Source organism: Bubalus bubalis, chromosome 16 (genome assembly GCF_019923935.1).
Source record: "Bubalus bubalis isolate 160015118507 breed Murrah chromosome 16, NDDB_SH_1, whole genome shotgun sequence".
In the NCBI taxonomy this organism is placed as follows: Eukaryota; Metazoa; Chordata; class Mammalia; order Artiodactyla; family Bovidae; genus Bubalus; species Bubalus bubalis.
Genome location: NC_059172.1, coordinates 26,700,418 through 26,720,340, shown reverse-complemented (window position 1 = coordinate 26,720,340; position 19,923 = coordinate 26,700,418). Strand labels below are relative to the sequence as shown.

At 39.1% G+C, this 19,923-nt stretch overlaps 1 protein-coding gene across 1 annotated transcript; it reads right to left on the bottom strand.

The window, feature by feature from the left end:
- Positions 1–7,618: 7,618 nt before the first annotated feature.
- LIN7C (lin-7 homolog C, crumbs cell polarity complex component) lies at positions 7,619–17,662 on the bottom strand. Its single transcript, XM_006045417.4, has 5 exons — positions 17,530–17,662; positions 14,293–14,411; positions 13,967–14,038; positions 11,743–11,952; positions 7,619–10,978 (listed from the first exon to the last, which is right to left on the bottom strand). The coding sequence occupies exons 1-5, from the start codon at positions 17,564–17,566 to the stop codon at positions 10,823–10,825; spliced, it is 594 nt and encodes a 197-aa protein (XP_006045479.1). The 5' UTR covers positions 17,567–17,662; the 3' UTR covers positions 7,619–10,822.
- Between the last annotated feature and the right edge of the window lie 2,261 nt (positions 17,663–19,923).

Below are 19,923 nucleotides of genomic sequence, written 5' to 3'. Positions count from 1 at the left end.
GGCTACAGTCCATGGGGTAGGTCGGATACGACTGAGCGCTTCACTTCACTAATCTTTAGTTAGCAAGAACTATTAATACTAGAAAATTCTTACATAGTATCAACAGCACGTTGGTGCCACCTTGTGGTAGAACATTAAAAGGTAGGAGGAAAAGGTTATGTAGAGTTTAATAATCTGTGAGGTTCTAGTTACAGGAGGAGGTGGGGAAAAAGGGGGGACGTGTGTGTTACTGACTCCTTTAATCAGTTTTTTTTTAATTTAATTTTATTTTTAAACTTTACATAATTGTATTAGTTTTGCCAAATATCAAAATGAATCCGCCGCAGGTATACATGTGTTCCCCATCCTGAACCCTCCTCCCTCCTCCTTCCCCATACCATCCCTCTGGGTCGTCCCAGTGCAACAGCCCCAAGCATCCAGTATCGTGCATCGAACCTGGACTGGCAACTCGTTTCATACATGATATTTTACATGTTTCAATGCCATTCTCCCAAATCTTCCCACCCTCTCCCTCTCCCACAGAGTCCATAAGACTGTTCTATACATCAGTGTCTCTTTTCATATTATAAAATGTCACACTGGATTTTAAAAATTCCAATTTTGCCAAAGTTTTCAATTTTTAAGAATTGTTTAACGTGGTTTGAAACTTTGTGTTTTAATTCTGTTTCCAACATTACTTATGTGTTTAGATGTTTATATTGAGGTTTTACCTCTATCTCAGTGGTTACTTCTAACTGCTTCTCTTGGAAGCACTCACACCATGGGAGATTGGTAAGTCTGGGAAGAAGGAAGAAGTGTTTCTATCTCATATCTGCCCTTCTGAGGATGGTATCTAGGGCCCTCAAGAATGGGCATGATGAGAAATCAGTCATGGTCCAGATGAGGAGGGTCGATGTGGCAAATTTGAGGAGTACATTTTCTTAAGCCTAAGGTATGTATGCCTGCCCCATCTTTAACAGAAAGTAGGCTCCTGGAGGCAAGGGCTTTGTCTTTTTTCTCTACCGTATTCCTACCCTCTAAGAACATGACTGGCACAGAGAAGATATTCAATAAATATGTGGAGTAAGAACAAATAAATAATAAAGGCGGTATCTTGGCCCACATCGACCAATTCATTGATTTCCTGCTGCATTCAGAACTACAGAGGGGAAGAGAAACACTCTTTACTGGGCCGTATCAAAACACTAGTTTCCCAGATATTCACATGGGTAACTTCTTCAGTTCACACCATTCAGGTCTGTTCAAACATCATCTCTTCAGAGAGGCGTTTCAGTCCTCTTTCTGTACAATAGCACCACCATGTTCTTTCATGTCATTCTCTCAGCAAGGATGGACTGATTGTCTGCCACATGCCAGGCACTGGTCTGAGCATATGGCAGGAAACAAAACAGAGGCCTGCCTTGCTCTCGAGAAGTTTATGATTTTGTGGAAGTAGTGGGCTGACAAAATAGACAAATACGTTATCAGATTTCAGGCAAAGCGAACATCAAGTGTAAAGGCCTGTCATGTTGGAGAAAGGGGAAGAGTCGAAGTGGAGAGGGGAAAGAGTGGAGGGCTGCAGAGGGAGGCATATAGTATGGGCTGGGGGTGTTATGGTGAGGTGCTTAGATTTATATTCTAACTATGGTGGGGAGTCAGTGGGTATGTTAAGGGTGATTTATAGAAAAGGACCATCAGCACATTTAAGCACAGGTGCTTAAAAATTAATACTAGTACTCAGTCATTGCAAGCATTATGTGAAATACTGTATGGAGGTTGGTGCTGTATAGAGGTTCCAAGGAAAATAAAAAAAAAAACTAGCTGCTTAGATATGGTGGGTCAATGTCTCTGAGCCCACCTTGGACAGCCCAGAGAGAAAGGATGGTAGCATCAGTGGTTTTGAACCTCGAGTGATTTTCATGCTGCTGAGTCTTTTCTCCTTGGCTTTCATCCTTCTTGCCCTCCTGGACTTCTTAACACTCATTACCACCTACAAGTATGTTGCTTTCTTGTTCCTGTGTTTATGTGTGTGTGTGTGTATGTGTATGACACAGGATTCTAGCTCAAAAAAGAAAACATCTAAACCAGAGAAGGCAATGGCACCCCACTCCAGTACTCTCGCCTGGAAAATCCCATGGACGGAGGAGCCTGGAAGGCTGCAGTCCATGGGGTCGCTGAGGGTCAGACACGACTGAGCAACTTCACTTTTACTTTTACTTTCATGCACTGGAGAAGGAAATGGCAACCCACTCCAGAGTTCTTGCCTGGAGAATCCTAGGGACGGGGGAGCCTGGTGGGCTGCCGTCTATGGGGTCATACAGAGTTGGACTGAAGTGCCTTAGCAGCAGCAAACGAAAAACACCAAGAAACCTAAGAAATAGAGAAAAATATATATCTATGTATATATAACTGAATCACTTTGCTGTACACCTGAAACCAACACAACATTGTACATTAACTTTTTTTTAAGTTATTCAGTTGTATCCGATTCTTTGAGACCTCATGGACTATTGTGACCTCATAGACTATATATAGTCCATGGAATTCTTCAGGCCAGAATACTGGAGTGGGTAGCCTCTCCCTTCTCCAGTAGATCTTCCCAACCCAGGGATCGAACCCAGGTCTCCTGCATTGCAGGTGGATTCTTTACCAGCTGAGCCACAAGGGAAGCCCACATTACTATACTTCAATTAAAAAAAGAAAGCTATTGGGAATTCTCTGGCAGTCCCAGTGGTCAGGACTCTGCACTTTCACTGCCATGGCCCCAGATTCAATCCCTGGTTGGTTAGGAAACTAAGATCCTGCTAGCTGCATGGCTCAGTTAAAAAAAAAAAAAAATTATATATAGAGTGGGTAAACAAGATCCTACCATATAGCACAGGAACTATATTCAATATGTGATAAAACATGATGGAAAAGAATATGAAGAATTTTTACATATATGTATGACTGAATCTAGAGAAGGCAATGGCACCCCACTCCAGTACTCTTGCCTGGAAAATCCCATGGACGGAGGACCCTGGTGGGCTGCAGTCCATGGGGTCGCTAAGAGTCGGACACAACTGAAGCGACTTAGCAGCAGCAGCAGCATAACTGAATCACTTGGTGTACAGCAGAAATTAACATTGTAAATCAACTCCACTTCAATCATTTTTTCTAAAAATGAATGTGAGGGGACTTCCCTGGTGGTCTTGTGGTTAAGACTCTGTGTTTCTACTGCCGGGGGCAGGAGTTCAATCCCTGGTTGGGGAACCAAGATACTGCATCCGTGTGCTGTGCCAAAATAGAATACGGGAGAGGGAACAACCAGTAACTGCACTTGTGGCAATGGGGGAAGTATGGGCTTTGAAAACAAATTTGAGATTGAATCTTGGCTGTGTTGATCACTAACTGTATGATTTTGGAAAAACTATTTGATTTAGCTGATTCTGTGAGTTACGTGCACCTATCTTGATGCGTGTATTATCATTTTTATATGTAGCTCAGTTGGTAAAGAATCTGCCTGCAGTGCAGGAGACCTGGGTTTGATCCCTTGGTTGGGAAGATCCCTGGAGAAGGAAATGGCAACCCACTCCAGTATCATTGCCTGGAACATTTCATGGACAGAGGAGCCTGCTGAGCTGCAGTCCATAGGGTCTCAAAGAGTTGGGCACGACTGAGAGACTAACACTTAGGGTAAGTTCTTTATCTACTTGCAAAATTATGAAAAGTAAGCCAATTCAGCAGGGTATACGAGTCACCATACTGTGCTAGGCGATGGGGGAATAAATGTGAAGACAGTAGTCATCCTTCTTGCTGTCACTGGAACTTAAACTGTAATGCGAAAGCACAATTAAGCACATAATATAAACAAAGAAGGACTTCTCAGGTGGGCTGAATGGTTAAAAAACCTGCCTGCCAATGCAGGAGATGCGGGTTCAATCCCTGGATCAGGAAGATCCCCTGGAGGAGGAAATGGCAACCCACTCCAGTATTCTTGCGTAGAGAACTCCATGGACAAAGGAGCCTGGCAGGCTATAGTTTGTGGGGTTGCAAAGAGTTGGTCACGACTTAGCAACTGAACAACAATAATAAACAAGGAAACAAAGTATTGTCCTATTAGCAGAGGATGAGGAACCTACCTTTAGATGGAACAGATGGTGACTCCAACTTATACCTAAATGAGGAGCAGCCAGCCAGCGGAAGAACCAGAGTGTGAGCCTTCCAATGAGGGAACTGGTATGGAGTAAAGCAACTGGAACGCTGGGATGTGATTTGAGGAAGGAGGGAATGGATTATGCAGGACCTTTTAAATCATGGCAAGGGATCTGGATTTTATCCTAAGCACAACAGAAAGTTTTAAGGAAAAAACATAATCTATTATGACTGAAATAATGCTTTGCATCAGGTGTGCATAAGCAGCCAGCACAAACCTTTACCGGGTGAAACACCCCTGCTGCTGCTGCTAAGTCACTTCAGTGGCGTCTGACTCTGTATGACCCCATAGACAGCAGCCCACCAGGCTCCCCCGTCCCTAAAATTCTCCAGGCAAGAACACTGGAGTGTATTGCCATTTCCTTCTCCAATGCATGCAAGTGAAAGGGAAGTCGCTCAGTCATGTCTGACTCTTCGTGACCACATGGACTGTAGCCTACCAGGCTCCTCTGTCCATGGGATTTTCCAGGCAAGAGTACTGGAGTGGGGAAACACCCCTGGCCAGAGACAAAAGCTCATGACATTCCCATCAGAACAAGGGCCATGCAGAAATGCCTCTTCTCAGTGCTGAGTATTTTGCCACTGCAAACTCCTGGAAAGTCCTTGAACTGAGAAAGATACAGCCAATGCAATAACTGGCAGTCTAAAATGGGGAAAAACCCAAGTTCTGAGGGGCTTATGAGCCCAGGAAGCCACTGGAGGCAGAGGTCAATTACAGATGCATACGTGTTTTAAGAAAGCATTTCAACCACAGCAGAGAACCCCTTCCCTCGCTCCCAGAGGCCAGGAGTCTTACCCTTTCTTCACCAAAACCATTTCCACTGAGACTCTCTGACTGTACACACGAGCCACATTTTGCTTCAGCACCCATTTTCAATTGCAATGCCACCAGAACCTGGGTTCTTATCTATCTGCTTTCTAGGGCTGCCATAATCAAGTACCACATACATACTGGGTGGCTTAAAGAAATTTCCTGTTTCAGTTTTGGAGGCTGGAGTCCGAGATCAAGGTATCCACAGACTTGGTTCCTTGTAAGGCTCAGGGAGAGACTCTGCTCATGCCTCTCCTCGTTTCTATGGTTAGTTGTTGTATTAATAGAGCTATCACCGCAATCTCTGCCTTCATCTTCCCGAGTTCTCCCTGTGTGTGTCCAAATTCTCCTTTCCTTATAAGGACACCAGCCATTCTGGAATTGGGCCCACCCCAATCATCACACTTTAATCATTTCTAAAGACCCTATCTCCAAATAAAATCACATTCTGAGGGGTTAAGGTGCTAACGTGTATTTTGAGGGTAGGGAAAACAGACAATTCAATCCATAATATAACACAAAGTCAAAAGTTAGCATCTAAACTCTGGGTTCAATGTACATCAAGTAAGAGATACCAGAAATAAAAATTTTCCCAGGGCTATTTCATGCTTTCAGATTGCACTTCCTTGCCAAATAAAAACAAAGGTTTGAGTTTTTGAGTTTTCATACTGATGAAATGCAGTAACTGTCACATAAAGGGACCTCATGTGTCACCAAAGGCCAAAATCTTATAATCCGATTGTTTAGAACAATTCTGGAGAGACTTAGAACCCTTCCAAGCTTTCTCTCCTAAACTTTTAAAAGGACCAAATCAGATCTTGACTGTGTCCAAAACACACTTTTCTATAGTTGATGAGAATCAGGAGAGCTTACACACAACTTGTTGATGTGAAGTGCTTGTGCTTTTTAAAATATATTTAAATCAAAATAAAGCTGACAAATGGAATCTGTATGAATTTATTTTTTCTCTGTATATAAAGTAAGATTTCATCAGGTTTTTTGCCAACAAAGAAATAAATGTAAAGAAAACCTGGGCCACCACTTCATCATATTAAAAGCAGAATAATGAATGATAATGAACAAAAGCAGAATTTAAAGATTTATAGAAAACGGTATTCTGGTCTACTGAAATTCTGAAGAAATTGAGGGCTAACAATGTGTTTCACTGTACCCTTGGTTGCCTGTGTTTTTTTCTGCCTTTAAAAAGTTCACTATGGTGAATTATGCCTTGTGCTGTCTGAGGCCCGTTCCAGCAATCCATTATCTTCAGGTCATATCCTCCCTACAAATTGCTTTTCTGATTGAACAAACCTCTTACTGGGACTTATTTTCTTACAAGTTTCATTCTGAATGTGACCTCAACTCTACATCCCCCAAACTCCGCTTTATTTTAGAATTCCATGAGTTTCTTTGATCAGAATGAAATCTGAAAATTCCTATAAATCTTGTTTACTTTCAAGCATAATTTAAAGGTTAGTTATCTGTCTTCTAGGCATCAAAAATAAGAACTTGCTGGACTCCCCTGGTTGTCCAGTGATTAAGAATCCACATGCTAATGCAGGGCACACAGGTTTGATCCCTGGTCTGGGGCCCTGATCCCTGGTCCTGGTCCTTCAATCCCTGGTCCTACATGCCAAGGAGGAACTAAGCCCGTGCACCACAACTTCTGAGCCAGTGGTCTAGAGCCCACGTTCCACAAGAGAAGCCACTGAAATGAGAAGCCTGCACACTGCAACCAGGAGCAGTCCCTGCTCTTGGAAACTACATAAAGCCCGCACGCAAGCAATGAACACCTAGAGCAACCGAAAATAAAAAATAAGAACTTGCTAATTTTAATTATTTGGCCACAATGTCTCCCTTTAGCTAGTAAAACCCTAAAGCTATCATACACAAAAGTAACAGCAAACATAAAGAGCACTTACTATGCAGGCCGTTTTCTAAGGGCTTTACAGATCATGATATGACACTTATAGGCATCCTCACTACACACAACAGATGAAGGAACTAAGCCACAGAGAGGTAACCTGCAGAAGGTTACAGTCGTGGTAAATCTACAATTCAAATCAGGGTTGTCAGGCTCTAGATTCTGTGCTCTCAATCACATGCCAGACAGCCCTCTTAAAATAATAAAACAGAATCTTTATTCTCTCCAGTTATATTTTAGGAAAGGCAAAGCAAAATGTAGGAATTTGAAGTTTCATTCCAGTAACCACCTGAGTATGCTTTTACCTCATTTAAGTTATTGTATATATATGTTTCAGAAACACAATGATTGTGTAGTTACATCAATATTTTTTTAAATCCAAAGAACCAAAATATAACTAATACAAATTTAGAAAGCCTTAGAATCAGAATTGATAAATGAAGTCACCCACTGAAAAAGTGTTAAATCTATTTTGGCTACTATATTCCTTTACTTCAAACTTAAAGTAGAAGCATATTGTTTATTGATGCTTTTAACAACTATATCCATATACAAATTAGTCCAGAAGTTCTTGAAAATTAATGAACAAGCACTTTTCCACTATTTCATCATTATAGAACTACAACAACCTTTGAAGAAACACTATTAGTGACATTTTGGACAATAAAAAGTATAAAACCAGACTGTTAGCAAAGGAACAACAAAAAATGTTAGAAAATTCATAAATGTACATTTATTCAGGAAACACAATTACTAGAGTCCTTGATATTTCAATGCTCATTCCACATAATAAAATATTCACAACACATAGTTTTGTAAGACTACACCAAGTCATGCTGACATTCTTTTCAGATAAGCCATAGCCATTTCTTCTATTAAATGCTATAATATCCACTTATAGTGTAAACAAAGTACTTGAGCCAAACTATTTAAGTACTTGAGCAAAGTAATTTTCAAAAATTTAGAAGAGGAAGACAACGATTTAAAAAAAAAAAAAACATCTGAATGATCAAACCCCAAAGAAATGAGGCCGCTATAAACTAGTGTTATACTAATGGATAAAATGGCCATATTAAGACAGTTTGTAATTATCAATGAAAATATTATTAAATATCATCTGCAATTTTTACACATGCTTTCTCAAATAACAGACATTTTTGAAAGTTTTAAAGGCAAAGAGGGCAGAAAGGTGACAGACATTAAAAACTTACATTTATACTACTGGTAGATTTTATTTAAAAAAAGAAAGAAAAGTTAAGCTGTAGTTACTTCCCCAATAAGGAATGCCAAGTACCTTTATTCCTAAAGAGATTACTAAGAAATATAACTGACCCTTACATTTGTAGCCATTTAGTAGCAGCTGTAAACTGAATTATTCTGACATTTCCAAACAGAGTCCAGTGTAATTAGAGTATGTCGTAAAGGGGGAAACAGTGGTCCTCAACCCTAGGTGTCCTTTAGAACCAGCTGGAAAGCTTCGACAAAATAAGCATCTGACCCCACCTCAGAGACTGCAATTTAGTTGGATGGGGTAAGACTCAAGTGTCATTATTTTTTTTGAAGGCCTGCAGGGTGTTCTAATATGCAGCTAAGGTTGAGAATCACTGAGTCAACTTATTTTGAAATACCAAAAAAATAAATGGAAACTGGGGAGGGAAGATATAATTTACAAATCAAATACCTATTATTTACTATGTCTTAGTTATGTTCATAAACCATACATTTATAAGATGAAAACTCCCCTCATTTCCTCACTATACTAAATCACTATCATACATCTTCGCCACTGAATGACTGCATTTTCCTATGGTCATGATTTAAAATTCTGGGATATACTATGAAAACTGCATTAAAGAAAATAAACTACTGCTACTCATGCTCAACAGGAGCAGGCAAAACTACTGTATTTGGCTCTTTTAAGCTATCCATATTTTAAAAATTATAAATAAGTGCCAACCCACACAAAGAACAGATTGTGGATTACTGTAGAAGAAACAAAAAATAGCTTACTCAACTTACTAAGTTTCAACACCAAAAAAGATTTAACTTGGCTGAAAGTGCTGCAACAGCTGAGACACTGAACCAGGAAGCTGTCATTTATAAGGAAATGCTGACGCACCCTTAAAGCCACTGCAGCTGCAGCAATACCAAAGCAAGATTTCCTCAGCGTTTCTTTAGCCTGCAATGCAAGGATACAAGCGCGACAGTAATATTACTGTTTTATATGCACCAATACCTCTCTCTAACATATAAAGCTCTACAACAAATACCTCTAGTTAATTTTACATTTAAATTAAGTCCATAATTCTTCTACCCTACTTTGGTCTCAACATTTTAAAAACATCAATTAATTTTGGAAATATACAATTCAACAACATGATCCTATCAATAACAAGCACATTTTGTAGTGGACTAAAAACACATTCAACCATGCAATCCAGTGTTCAATACCTAAAAGATAAATAACAATGCTGATTGACTTTTATTCTGAAATCACTGAAAACTGGAATAATCTTTTTAAGACTCACAGTGCTCACAAACATGCAGAAAAAGATACACATTTCTATTCTTCCTGAAGGAATGTCACAAAATGCCCACTCTTTACACAGGGGTGATAATTATTGTAAAGTCCTTATATATTTCAATCCATTATTTTCTTTCTAGCACCTGTCACTTAAAATTTGTAAAAGCCAGCCAAATGTTAAGTTATGTCTGAACATGAACCTTAACTCTTAATTTCTGCCTTTAAAAAGACCTCAGTCACAGTCATCCACTAATAGCTGCCTTTCAGTAAAACAGTGACATCCAGTGGACAAATGAAAGTATCTCAGAATTCTCATAACAACTTTAATGTGAATGAGTTCTTATTCATTTTGACAAAGTGTATGCAGATTCTTATGAAATGCATCACATCATAATTTCTATATATCTTAAAACATATCTTTTTCTTACTTAGTATCAATTCTTTAAATTGAGCTATAACTCTTGAGGCTGGCGAGGTTATAAGTATTATTTTTTCCCCTTTGCTATATCCCATCACAAACTAACTGGCTCATCTCTAGGAATGGAAGGATGAAAAATAAGATATATTTAAATAACAATGAATAGCATTAAAAAATTTGCAAAAGAAACCTAAACCTTTTTTGCATTTGTAATTTATGATATAGTTGAATATAAACAGAAAGATGTAATCAGTAATGCAAACAATCAAATTACATTCTCTTGCCTCACTGCTCAAATATTATGAAAGAATACATATTTTAGCGATGATTGTATCAGTGTTTAAAAACTTTTATAAATCAGTACAAACGAATATTCATTATATATTATGTTTAAATAAAAGTAAAAAACTTCCACTGTGCTGAGTTATAATTTACCATTAATTATTTTGTGTGTGTGTTTCAAATACAAAATGCAGCAGTGATATTAACAATGGATTCATAGTGTAATGAACTGCCGAGACTGTTATGTATAATTTCTTGGAAGAGCATAAAGAAATGTTACAGGTTAAAAAAAAAAAGAATGGAGAACTGTTCTTTTTAAATAAGCAAATAAAGAAAACCTTTTTTCCTAAAAAAAGATTTAAGAATGTAAAAGTACATTTTAATATTAAAAAAGCATTTTTAAAAATCTATAACAACTTTATGACAAAATCTGCATTTGTTGAAAAAGGCCTGTAAAAACAGGAGGACAGAACTGCCCTCACTACCTTTTTACTTTTTGTTGTCAGAAAAAAGTGTATGCATCTCTGGAACCATAAATGATGTTAAAATAGGTATTTATAAAATGGCAAGGAGGATTTCACGGGAAGTTTGTTGTTGTTTTTACAATCATTGGCATTGTGGCCATCAGTAGGTCACAAGTAAAACTTCTCTAGCTAAAAGCAAAATGGAATATAAAGGTTTTAACGGCCATTAGGTCTGTTGCCTGCGTTTTGCTGATCGCATTTTTTCAAAGCGTGACTCCATCTCTTCCAAGACCTTGGGTGTGTACCGCACTACTAATTTAACCTTTCCCTGCGCCGCTTTCAGCAGCTCTACAGCTTTTTCATGATGCTCTCCTTCAACACTCTACGAAAAAACAAACCAGAGACACAATTAATATCTAGGTTTTGTACGTAACTCAAAATGAAAAATGTTTAAAACACATACAAGTAAAAAACATGTTAATGTTATAGCATTTCAAACTACAGACCTATGAAATAATCTTGCTTTCACTTTAATTAGTGTAAAATTGTCTGCTAAATCATATTCTGTCTGCAGTCCAGGAACTGGTTTTTAAGTTACAAATACCTAGCATTATCAATCTACATGCCCTATTATTTCACTAGGTCAGAAGTAAATCAAGCAATTGCTATTTGATAAAGTTAAACCAAGGAGAGGCTTTCAATTCAATGTACTGCCTTAACTACTGAAGAGCTTAATAACTTCATAAAAATCACACTAAGCACTGCTAATTTACATTGGAAAGAAGCAAAACACACACAAAGTGCTTCAAAAAGTATCACTCCACTAAAGAGCAGTGCCTAAGAGTCTTCCAAGGGATTTCTAAACTACAAAGCTGCTTGGTCTTTCCCTGCATCTTCTGACTTTCCTGGTGGCTCACACGGTAAAGAATCCGTCTGCAGTGCAGGAGACCCGGGTTCGATCCCTGAGTTGGGAAGATCCCCTGGAGAAGGGCATGGCCACCCACTCCAGTATTCTTGCCTGGAGAATCCCCATGGACAGAGGAGCGTGACAGGCTGCAGTCCATGGGGTCATAGAGTCAGGCACGACTGTTTCTATAACTCAAATACACCCCCAAGTGGTCAAGTAGAAATAAAATGCATCCCTACCACTCCATTAACAGAAAGGAGCTGATCTCCTCGCTTGAGGCCCCCATGTCTATCAGCAATTCCACCTGGAATTATTCGAGAGATATAGATTGGAGAGTTTTGTTCTTTGCCTCCCATAATATTGAATCCAAGGCCTTCTTCTGTTTTTGGTAGCTCAACAACTCGAGGATGAGAATGCCCTTCGCTGGCAGCAAATGCAGCAACGGTAGCCTGAAAGAAAATTTCACATATTTAAAAAAATAGGACCTTTGTTTACTTCACTCTTTTGTCCCTTTTTAAAAACCACTTCTTCTTTCTTTTTTTAAATTATGAGGGTATGGTAACACATTTACAGCAGATATGAAAAATACAGAACCAAGTTACATACAGTCCCACTACATATTTTTTAAGTAGATTTTTAGTTGGAGTTTCAATATCAAACTCTCAAAAATTAATACAATGATAGAAAAGTAGGAGATAGTAGACCTGAAAAGCACTACGAACAGATTCAACATAATTAAGATTTATACAATTTTCACACAATTGCAGAATATAAATTCTATTTAAGTTCCCATAGACTATAAACCAGTAAACAACTGAAACATATTCAGGGACGTAAAACAAAATAGCAAAATTTCATGGTTTATCTAAAGGTACTGAAATCATAAGAGTGTTTTCTTATCACTGTGGAATCACAGTGATAATGATAATTAGATGTCAGTATCAAATTAAAAACCACTTTTGAAGTATTTTTGATGTCTGAATGTCCATAAATTCACTGACAGTGAAGGTAAGCTAAGTAGATGGTGTTTTTAAGAGGACGACTGGAAAGCTTACTCTGGGATTATGCAGAAAGTGCTGAGGTCGTTCAGGTCACTCCTGGTCCTTCCCGTGCCCAGAACTTCTGTGCAGTGCTTGGCAAGCAGGCCTTGCCAGGAAGATGAACGCTGTGCACACTAACAAGGAGAACCCCCTCTCCTCACATGCCACCGACTTTGGGGCTGGTCAGCCTGGTCTGTTCAGGGGATTTGGGGTGGCACCACCCACATGTGTAACCTAAACGTAGGCAGGTGTCCTTTTATGCAGGCATTCTGGCTGCTGTACTATTTGCACTGTATCTTAACACATAGAGATCCACATCTTTCAAATTTAGACTAATGCAGAGGAATTCTAACACAAAGTTGAGAATTAGGGTTTCATTTTGCTTTTAAATGTAATTAAGTAGTCTGGTACTATTTTTTTGTGTATTAGATCAGGGTGTATGAGAAACATGGGAAGGAAGAAAGAAAATCAAGATTTGCTGAATACTCTAAGCTCTTAAAGAGGCTTCACTTTATAGATAATGGAACTAAGGTTCAGAAGTTCAGGAGGCTATGAAAGTCAGGAATTAAACCCAAGTTTTAATTGTTTTTTCCCACTCTGTCAAACAATACCCACATGACTCAACAGAGAATCCAACATTGCCTTTTGTGAACCGGTTAACTATCAATGAATAGTTACCTGCTAATGACTAGTTTCAGTCTAAGCCACTTACTACTGACAGTAACTTATTCTAACCCAAATATGATGAGATGGCTAGATAGCATCATCGCTTCAAAGGACATGAATCTGAGTAAACTCCAAGAGATAGAGGAGGACAGAGAAGCCTGGTATGCTGTAATCCATGGGGTTGTAAAGAGTCAGACACAACTTAGTGACTGAACCATCACCACCACATATGATGAACAGAGATCAATGCTTGAATTATTTAAGGAAAACACTGGTACAGAAAAATACATAAAACCTGCCACCTGTAGCTCTGAGGAGGTAACCTCCTATTTGCAGAGTTAAGGTTAAGGAGAAAGTGAATGGCAACATAGGGGAGTACCTCAGATCTACCATTTACTATTTGTGTGATTTGAAGCAAGTAATCTAATTTGATGCTTCCTCACCAATAAAATGAGACTAATAATCCATACCTCAGAATTTTGATGAATATTTACATAATGATATATATATTACTTACAGTAACCACATATTATATATGTTATTTGTGTGAAAATATATTTTAATGTATCATCAGACTGTATAAAATGTTTTGTAAAGCCAATTAAAAAGTCCTACTTTTCAGTAATCAAGTTTAGTGTAACTTGAAAGGTACTATTTGTTAGTTTTAAAAATAAGTATTTTGAAACTAATAACTTTACATTTTAAACCTCTAATTTGTGATGCATCCTCTCACTTTCAGTAAATGAAAAAAATGTACCTTTGCAGTTGCATTAGCTCTCACTTCAGGACTGCTACTGATGTCCACAGTCTCGTAGACATGTTCATATACCTGCAAAACCCAGTTATCACTGTGATTTTAAATCTCAAAATATAACACGCTTGAGTTCTTTTTAAAGTTAATGAATGTGTCAAAATTTCAGAAAAAGTTATGCATCTTTGTACCATGTCTTTTTGTTAGAAATTCCAAAAATAAGAGGGGTGGGTTCTAAAGTTAACTTTAAGAAACTACAAACCCAAATTTGAGAATGTTATCTTACCCTAAATAACACAAGTTTATAGTCAACTTTAATCCCATTTACTTACCTCTCTTACAGCATTGCAGAATTCACTCTGAAGGACTCTTTGTAGAGCCTGAAGTTTCTGTGGTGGTACCTCGCCACTTCTTTGCAGTTTTTCCAACAATTCAATTGCTCTACAAATATCTAGAGTTAAACAAACACACACCAATAGATAATTTTCTCTAAATGCCTCTGTAACAGTGCAGCATTTAGGATTTATTCCTCAATGGTTAACAGGAAATATATAGAACACAGAGGGGAAAAAAGCCTAAGACTACGAACTTGTGTGTGTGGGGGTTCATGTATGGAGGGTGGGAATGTAAAGCCTGAGAAGAACGTTAAATTTTACAGCAGATTAGGAAGAAAAACTGATGTTGAACATGCATAAAATCTGAAAAACCGTATCTTTAAGAGACACAGGAAAACAAATATAAAGTCCTAAACATCACAGGAAAGAACTGGAGCTCAAATGTGACAGACACATGAAGATTGTAGTACTTGAGAAAAGCTAACACCATTATCAGAAGCTACCTAGTCAATAAAAATTTACCTACCATCAATAGTAACCAAAGCGCTGAGCAGTTAAAAACGCCATGTGCTAATGAAGTCACTATTTCCCAAAAGAAAACTTAATGTATATGTACATACAAAAACTCTTCAGTAACATGTGCAGTTAGTTACTGGCAGGAACGCAATTTAAAACAACGATACAAATGAGTAAAATTAACTGGTCTGCTTTCAACTTAGGATCATCACACAGTGTTTTAATTAAGACAAGCTCAGTCAAATACATGTTTACAAAATACAAAGCAATTAGTTTGTGAATCTGGTATCAGTAACAGCTGGGTGATCTTGGGCAAGTAACTTAAACTCCTTGTGTCTGTTTTCCACTATAAAATGGAAATAACAGTATCTCCTTTATAAGAATTACATGACCAATCAAAAAAAAAAACATGGTAAGAGCCTGGCATGTGGCAAGCATAAATGTTATGTTACATTAGCACAAATTAATAAGAAACATTAAGATGTTCTACACTTTTATAGAAATATATTAAGCCTGTTAGGCAGTTCTCATTGGGAAGTATCAGGAAAAGTGTTTTACAAATTAAGAAACTTTTACAAGATTCAGTCATGTTTCATACTATTTCTCCCCTGATTTTTTTTTTTTAACGGTTTTTGTACCACAGGGGGCTAGAGTACTTATTCTAAAGTTCCTTCCCTCCTTTTGTCTTAAGTGGAAGAAATTCCAAATTTCCTATTATACTAAAGGATTGAACTTTTCTCTTTATAGAACCAGTATGGCTGTCTTTGTTTGCAACTGGAAAATTGGGAATAAATGTAGTGAACAAAGAAGTAGATTTTTCAATTTCAGGTAATAGAAGCTTAAACTGATGTTAATCCAATGCAGGGGGAAAAAACTTTTCCCATTCTCATCTCCCACCACCAGAATAGCTGGTGAATGGGGAGTGCTGGTTCATCAAATATTCTGACCTACAAAATTATAATATACAAGCTATATGAAAATTTCCAACTAACAAAAAATTGAAAAAGTAAAATATCCTTTACCGAACCTAAACTGTACCCAGTATGTTCTCAAATGTGTTCCACTAAATCTTGTTTCAATGTCTTTGAAGGCATTCAGGATCTTGATCATATGAACTAATTTTACAGGATTGCTGGGAGAGTTTCTTAATAGAATCTGTTAAACAGAATGCTAAGTAAGAATCAGAGTGGATGTAATCTTTCTTATCCTGCTAAATGACATCCACTAATAGCTTATCCTCAGGTTCTGAGCACTCTTACTGTGGAACTGAAATGAACTCTGAAACAGGAAAAAACAAAAAGCCATGACTACCAAAACTAAATGCCAGAGGTGAAGCTTCACACTTTGTACTGCACTTAACAATACAAAAGACTGCCAACATGTTAAATTCTACAACTAGTTTTCAAAGAAAAACACCTACTCCAGTTAACACCAGACAAATCTGTTTCCATCTACAAAGCACAGTGTCATTGTGCTTGGAAGAACATGTCACAGGCTTAGGTCTAACTTAGCAAATCTTCCCAGAGTAAGCTGCTGCTCTGTCAAAATGATACTTTAATTAATGGTCTGGTGGGCTGGAGGAAAACATTACTTGTAAAGAGACTTACAAATAGTGAATACCACAAGGAATAAATAATGTTAAATGTGCATGGGTCTGTGTAAAGGTATGAGGAAAGACTCCAAAATTCAATTCTAAAAATGTATCCCTTTTTAGAGCAGAAGCTACTTAAATATTCAGACTGTAAATGCAAATGTTAATATTTAAAGATACTGTCAATCTCCATCTTACACTTTGTTTACTACTAGTACTCGAAATATCTAGTTTTACTTTTTGACTCTTACTGATGATTTCTAATACAGGTGTGTCAAAAGTATACTTGAAATTATATGAAATAAAGAATTTGGGGAATAGTGGAATGCTAAAAAACTGCATCAGTACGCTTTTAGGCTCATAGTCTTTTACTTCACTGGCTTTTCGGTTTTTAATTACTTAGCGAACAGGTTTTATTTTCCTTGACAGCTCTAAAAAGGAAGCAATCAACCAGTAAGCAATCATAGGATTTGTGATGAAGAATAATGCTGCACTTTAGCGTAATTTACAATCACTATACCTTCTAGTTATGCAACCTTCTTTCCAGAACCACAGCAGAAGGATTGTTTATAAAGCACCTTCTCCGTACCCGGGAGGGGCACCACAGGCAGGAAATATCCCCAGTACGTATACAAGCGAGGTTGTGGTGGAAGTAATGATGGCATTTGTGCATAAATGAGAGGGGTTTGGTGGGAACGCGCTGCGTGTCCCGGCTGGGTGAGTGAAGGCGGGATCACTGTGTATGAACCCGTCAATACGGGCAGGGCGTGTAGCCTGTCCGAACTGGGCGTGGGATATTTGCTCAGCTTGACACGTCTCTGAACGCAAAGTAGGCCGTGCCCACGCAGGGAGCGCGTGTACAGTGTGTATCTGCGAATGCAGACAGGTGGTGGTGAACTATGCTGTGCTCCGGGATAGTCCGTGTGAACACAGAAGGGGTCTCAGGATCAGTCAAGAGCGTCAAGCCCCCTCCCTGGGCCCGGCGCATCGACATCGGTGGCCACAGGCGCCAGCGCGAGGGAAAGCCTGGTTCGGGGTCTCGGAGCTTGGCCCACTCGCCCCCTTGGACGACAAGACACTCCCCTACCTCCTCCGCCCACGTCGGTCCCAGGCTCGGCCCCACTCACCCCTCTCCAGGCGCACGGGCTCCCCCAGGGCCGCCATCTTCTCCCTCTACCTGCAGACCCACAGGAAGTGACGACAGAGGGGCTGCGGTGGAGGGGCGGGGCCTAGCGGAGCCGGGAGTTGGTATCGCGAGAGCGCGAGAGGCGGCTCTGGGCCTCGTCGAGTCTTCCCGAGGTAGAGTGTGTGAGTAGTGGGCTTCCGAGGCCAGTCTTGTGCTGCACTTCAGCAGTCTTAAGATTTTGAAATCCCTCAGCCAGGTATAGTTGAAAAGAGCCCCTTTCCCGACTCTTGCCCCATTCCTGGGATTCGAGCCATATTCTTTTCCCTTGGAACCCTTGGTTTCACAAGGTAGAGTCTGGCCTCTAGTTCCAGTTTGACTGTTCAGGGCGCTGTGAACTTGGAGTGCTCACTTACCGTTTTTTTGGCCTCAGTTTATCCCTGTGTCCTACATAGAAGCTCTGTGTCTGAGTTCTTAACATTCTTAAGCAATGAAATTGGGTGGTGGTTAGTTGCTCAGTCCTGTTCAACTATTTGCAATTCCATGGACGCTAGACCACCAGGCTCCTCTGTCTATGGGATTTTCCAGTCAAGAATACTGGAGTGGGTTGCCATTTCTTCAGGGGAATCTCCTCGACCCAGGCATGGAACCTGCAGCTTCCTGCATTGGCCGTTGGATTCTTTACCACTGAGCCACCAGGGAAGCCCCTAAAATGACGAATTAGGAATTAAGTAATATTCTTAATACATTATAGATTCTTACGGCCACTTTTCAAATTTTCTTGAACCAAGAAAGCTTTAGTCCTTAAGTGAAATATTAATTTGCTCAATATTTAGAGTCCACTAACATTTATTCGAGTGCTAGTCTATGCTGATAATCAGTTGCGTGCTTTCACAAACAGCTTTTCAACAGTTCATGACAGGATTGTTTTAACAACTTCCTAGCTGCCCCCATCCACTGTTTCCATTCAACATAATATTTTCTTCTAGTCCATCATGAATTTCGCCATCACACTTTTTGTTTTCCCCTTGAAATTTTTCAGTGGCTTCTACCTTTGTTTCCTGTTTCTAAAGTTGTGTGTGTGCTCATTCGTGTCCAACTCTTTTCCGGCCCATGGACTGTAGCCTGCCAGGCTTCTCTGTCCACGGAATTTTCCAGCCAAGAATACTGGGACAAGTTGCCATTTCCTACTCCAGGGGATCCTTGGGACCCAGTAATCAAACCCATGTCTCTTGTGTCTCTTGCGTTGGCATGCAGATTCTTTACTACTGCACTGCTTGGGAAGCCCAAAGCTTTGTGTACTGTGAACCTAATTCATCTGTCTAACCTAATTTCTCTTTATCCCTCAAATGGAGTAGACACTCCAGTAGAGGAGGAATATTCAAAACCATGTTTCTTCTTGTTTCCACGTCTTCATTTCTGTTTTCTTAAATGAATCACCCTTCCCCATCTCCTCTGGCTCTCTAGGCTATATACATCTTCAGACTGAACTCATCCTCCAGGGCTATGAAGACATGTCACTTCTGCTAAGCTTCCCTTTCTCCATCCTCTTCTCCTTACTGGTCCCTAATGACCCTTATAGCCTGCAAAAGCATTCACGTATTTATTTCTTATTTATTGTTGTTATTTGTTGTCACAAATGTTCAACAAATGTTTATTAAATGCTTAATGTCTATCAGACACCTTGCTAGGCACTAAGAATGCTATATGGAGAAAGACAAATGCAGACAATCAAAGATTTTCTTCTCTTCCATTCTCCAGCTCCTCTCCTTTGATAACTCTATTTACATGTATATTCCCGTGCCTGACATTGTTTACAGCTCATTAATACTCTGTTCATTTTAGCTTTTCAGGGTTTCTGTTTCCTTTTTTTCAACATAAAATATTCTCTTAATCCCATCTAGCTCGTTTTTCATCTATTTGTCTTTTTTATCTTCAGCAGTTTGATTTAGGGGTGTGTGTGTGTGTGTATTTTCCATGTACTCACTTAACATGCTCAATATTTCCTCTAGCTTCTTGAACATATAGAATAAAATTATAATGACAGTTTTAATGTCTTTGTCTATAAGTCTGTCATCTGTGCTACTTCTATTGATTTTTCTCTTAATTATGGCTTATGCATGCATACTAAGTTGCTTCAGATGTGTCCAGCTCTTCGTGGTCCTGTGGACCATAGCCTTCTGTCCATGAGATTCTCCAGACAAGAATACTGGAGTGGGTTGCCATGCCCTCCTCCAGGGATCTTCCTGACCCAGGGATTGAACCCTCATCTGTTGCATCTCCTGCATTGGCAGGCAGATTCTTTTTCCACTAGCCAAACCTAGGAAGCCCATAATTTCTTGCCTCCTGCATGATTGGTAACTCACTAAATAAGTAAAGCTCAACATTGTGGATTTTA

Excerpts from the sequence above, each read along its gene's own strand:
- LIN7C (XM_006045417.4), bottom strand. The coding sequence starts at position 17,566 with ATGGCGGCCCTGGGGGAGCCCGTGCGCCTGGAGAGGG. Across the intron at positions 14,039-14,292 it reads TCTGCAATGCTGTAAGAGAG|GTATATGAACATGTCTACGA; the intron begins GTAAGTAAATGG and ends TGGGTTTTGCAG. Across the intron at positions 11,953-13,966 it reads GAGCTAATGCAACTGCAAAG|GCTACCGTTGCTGCATTTGC; the intron begins GTACATTTTTTT and ends ATTTTCTTTCAG.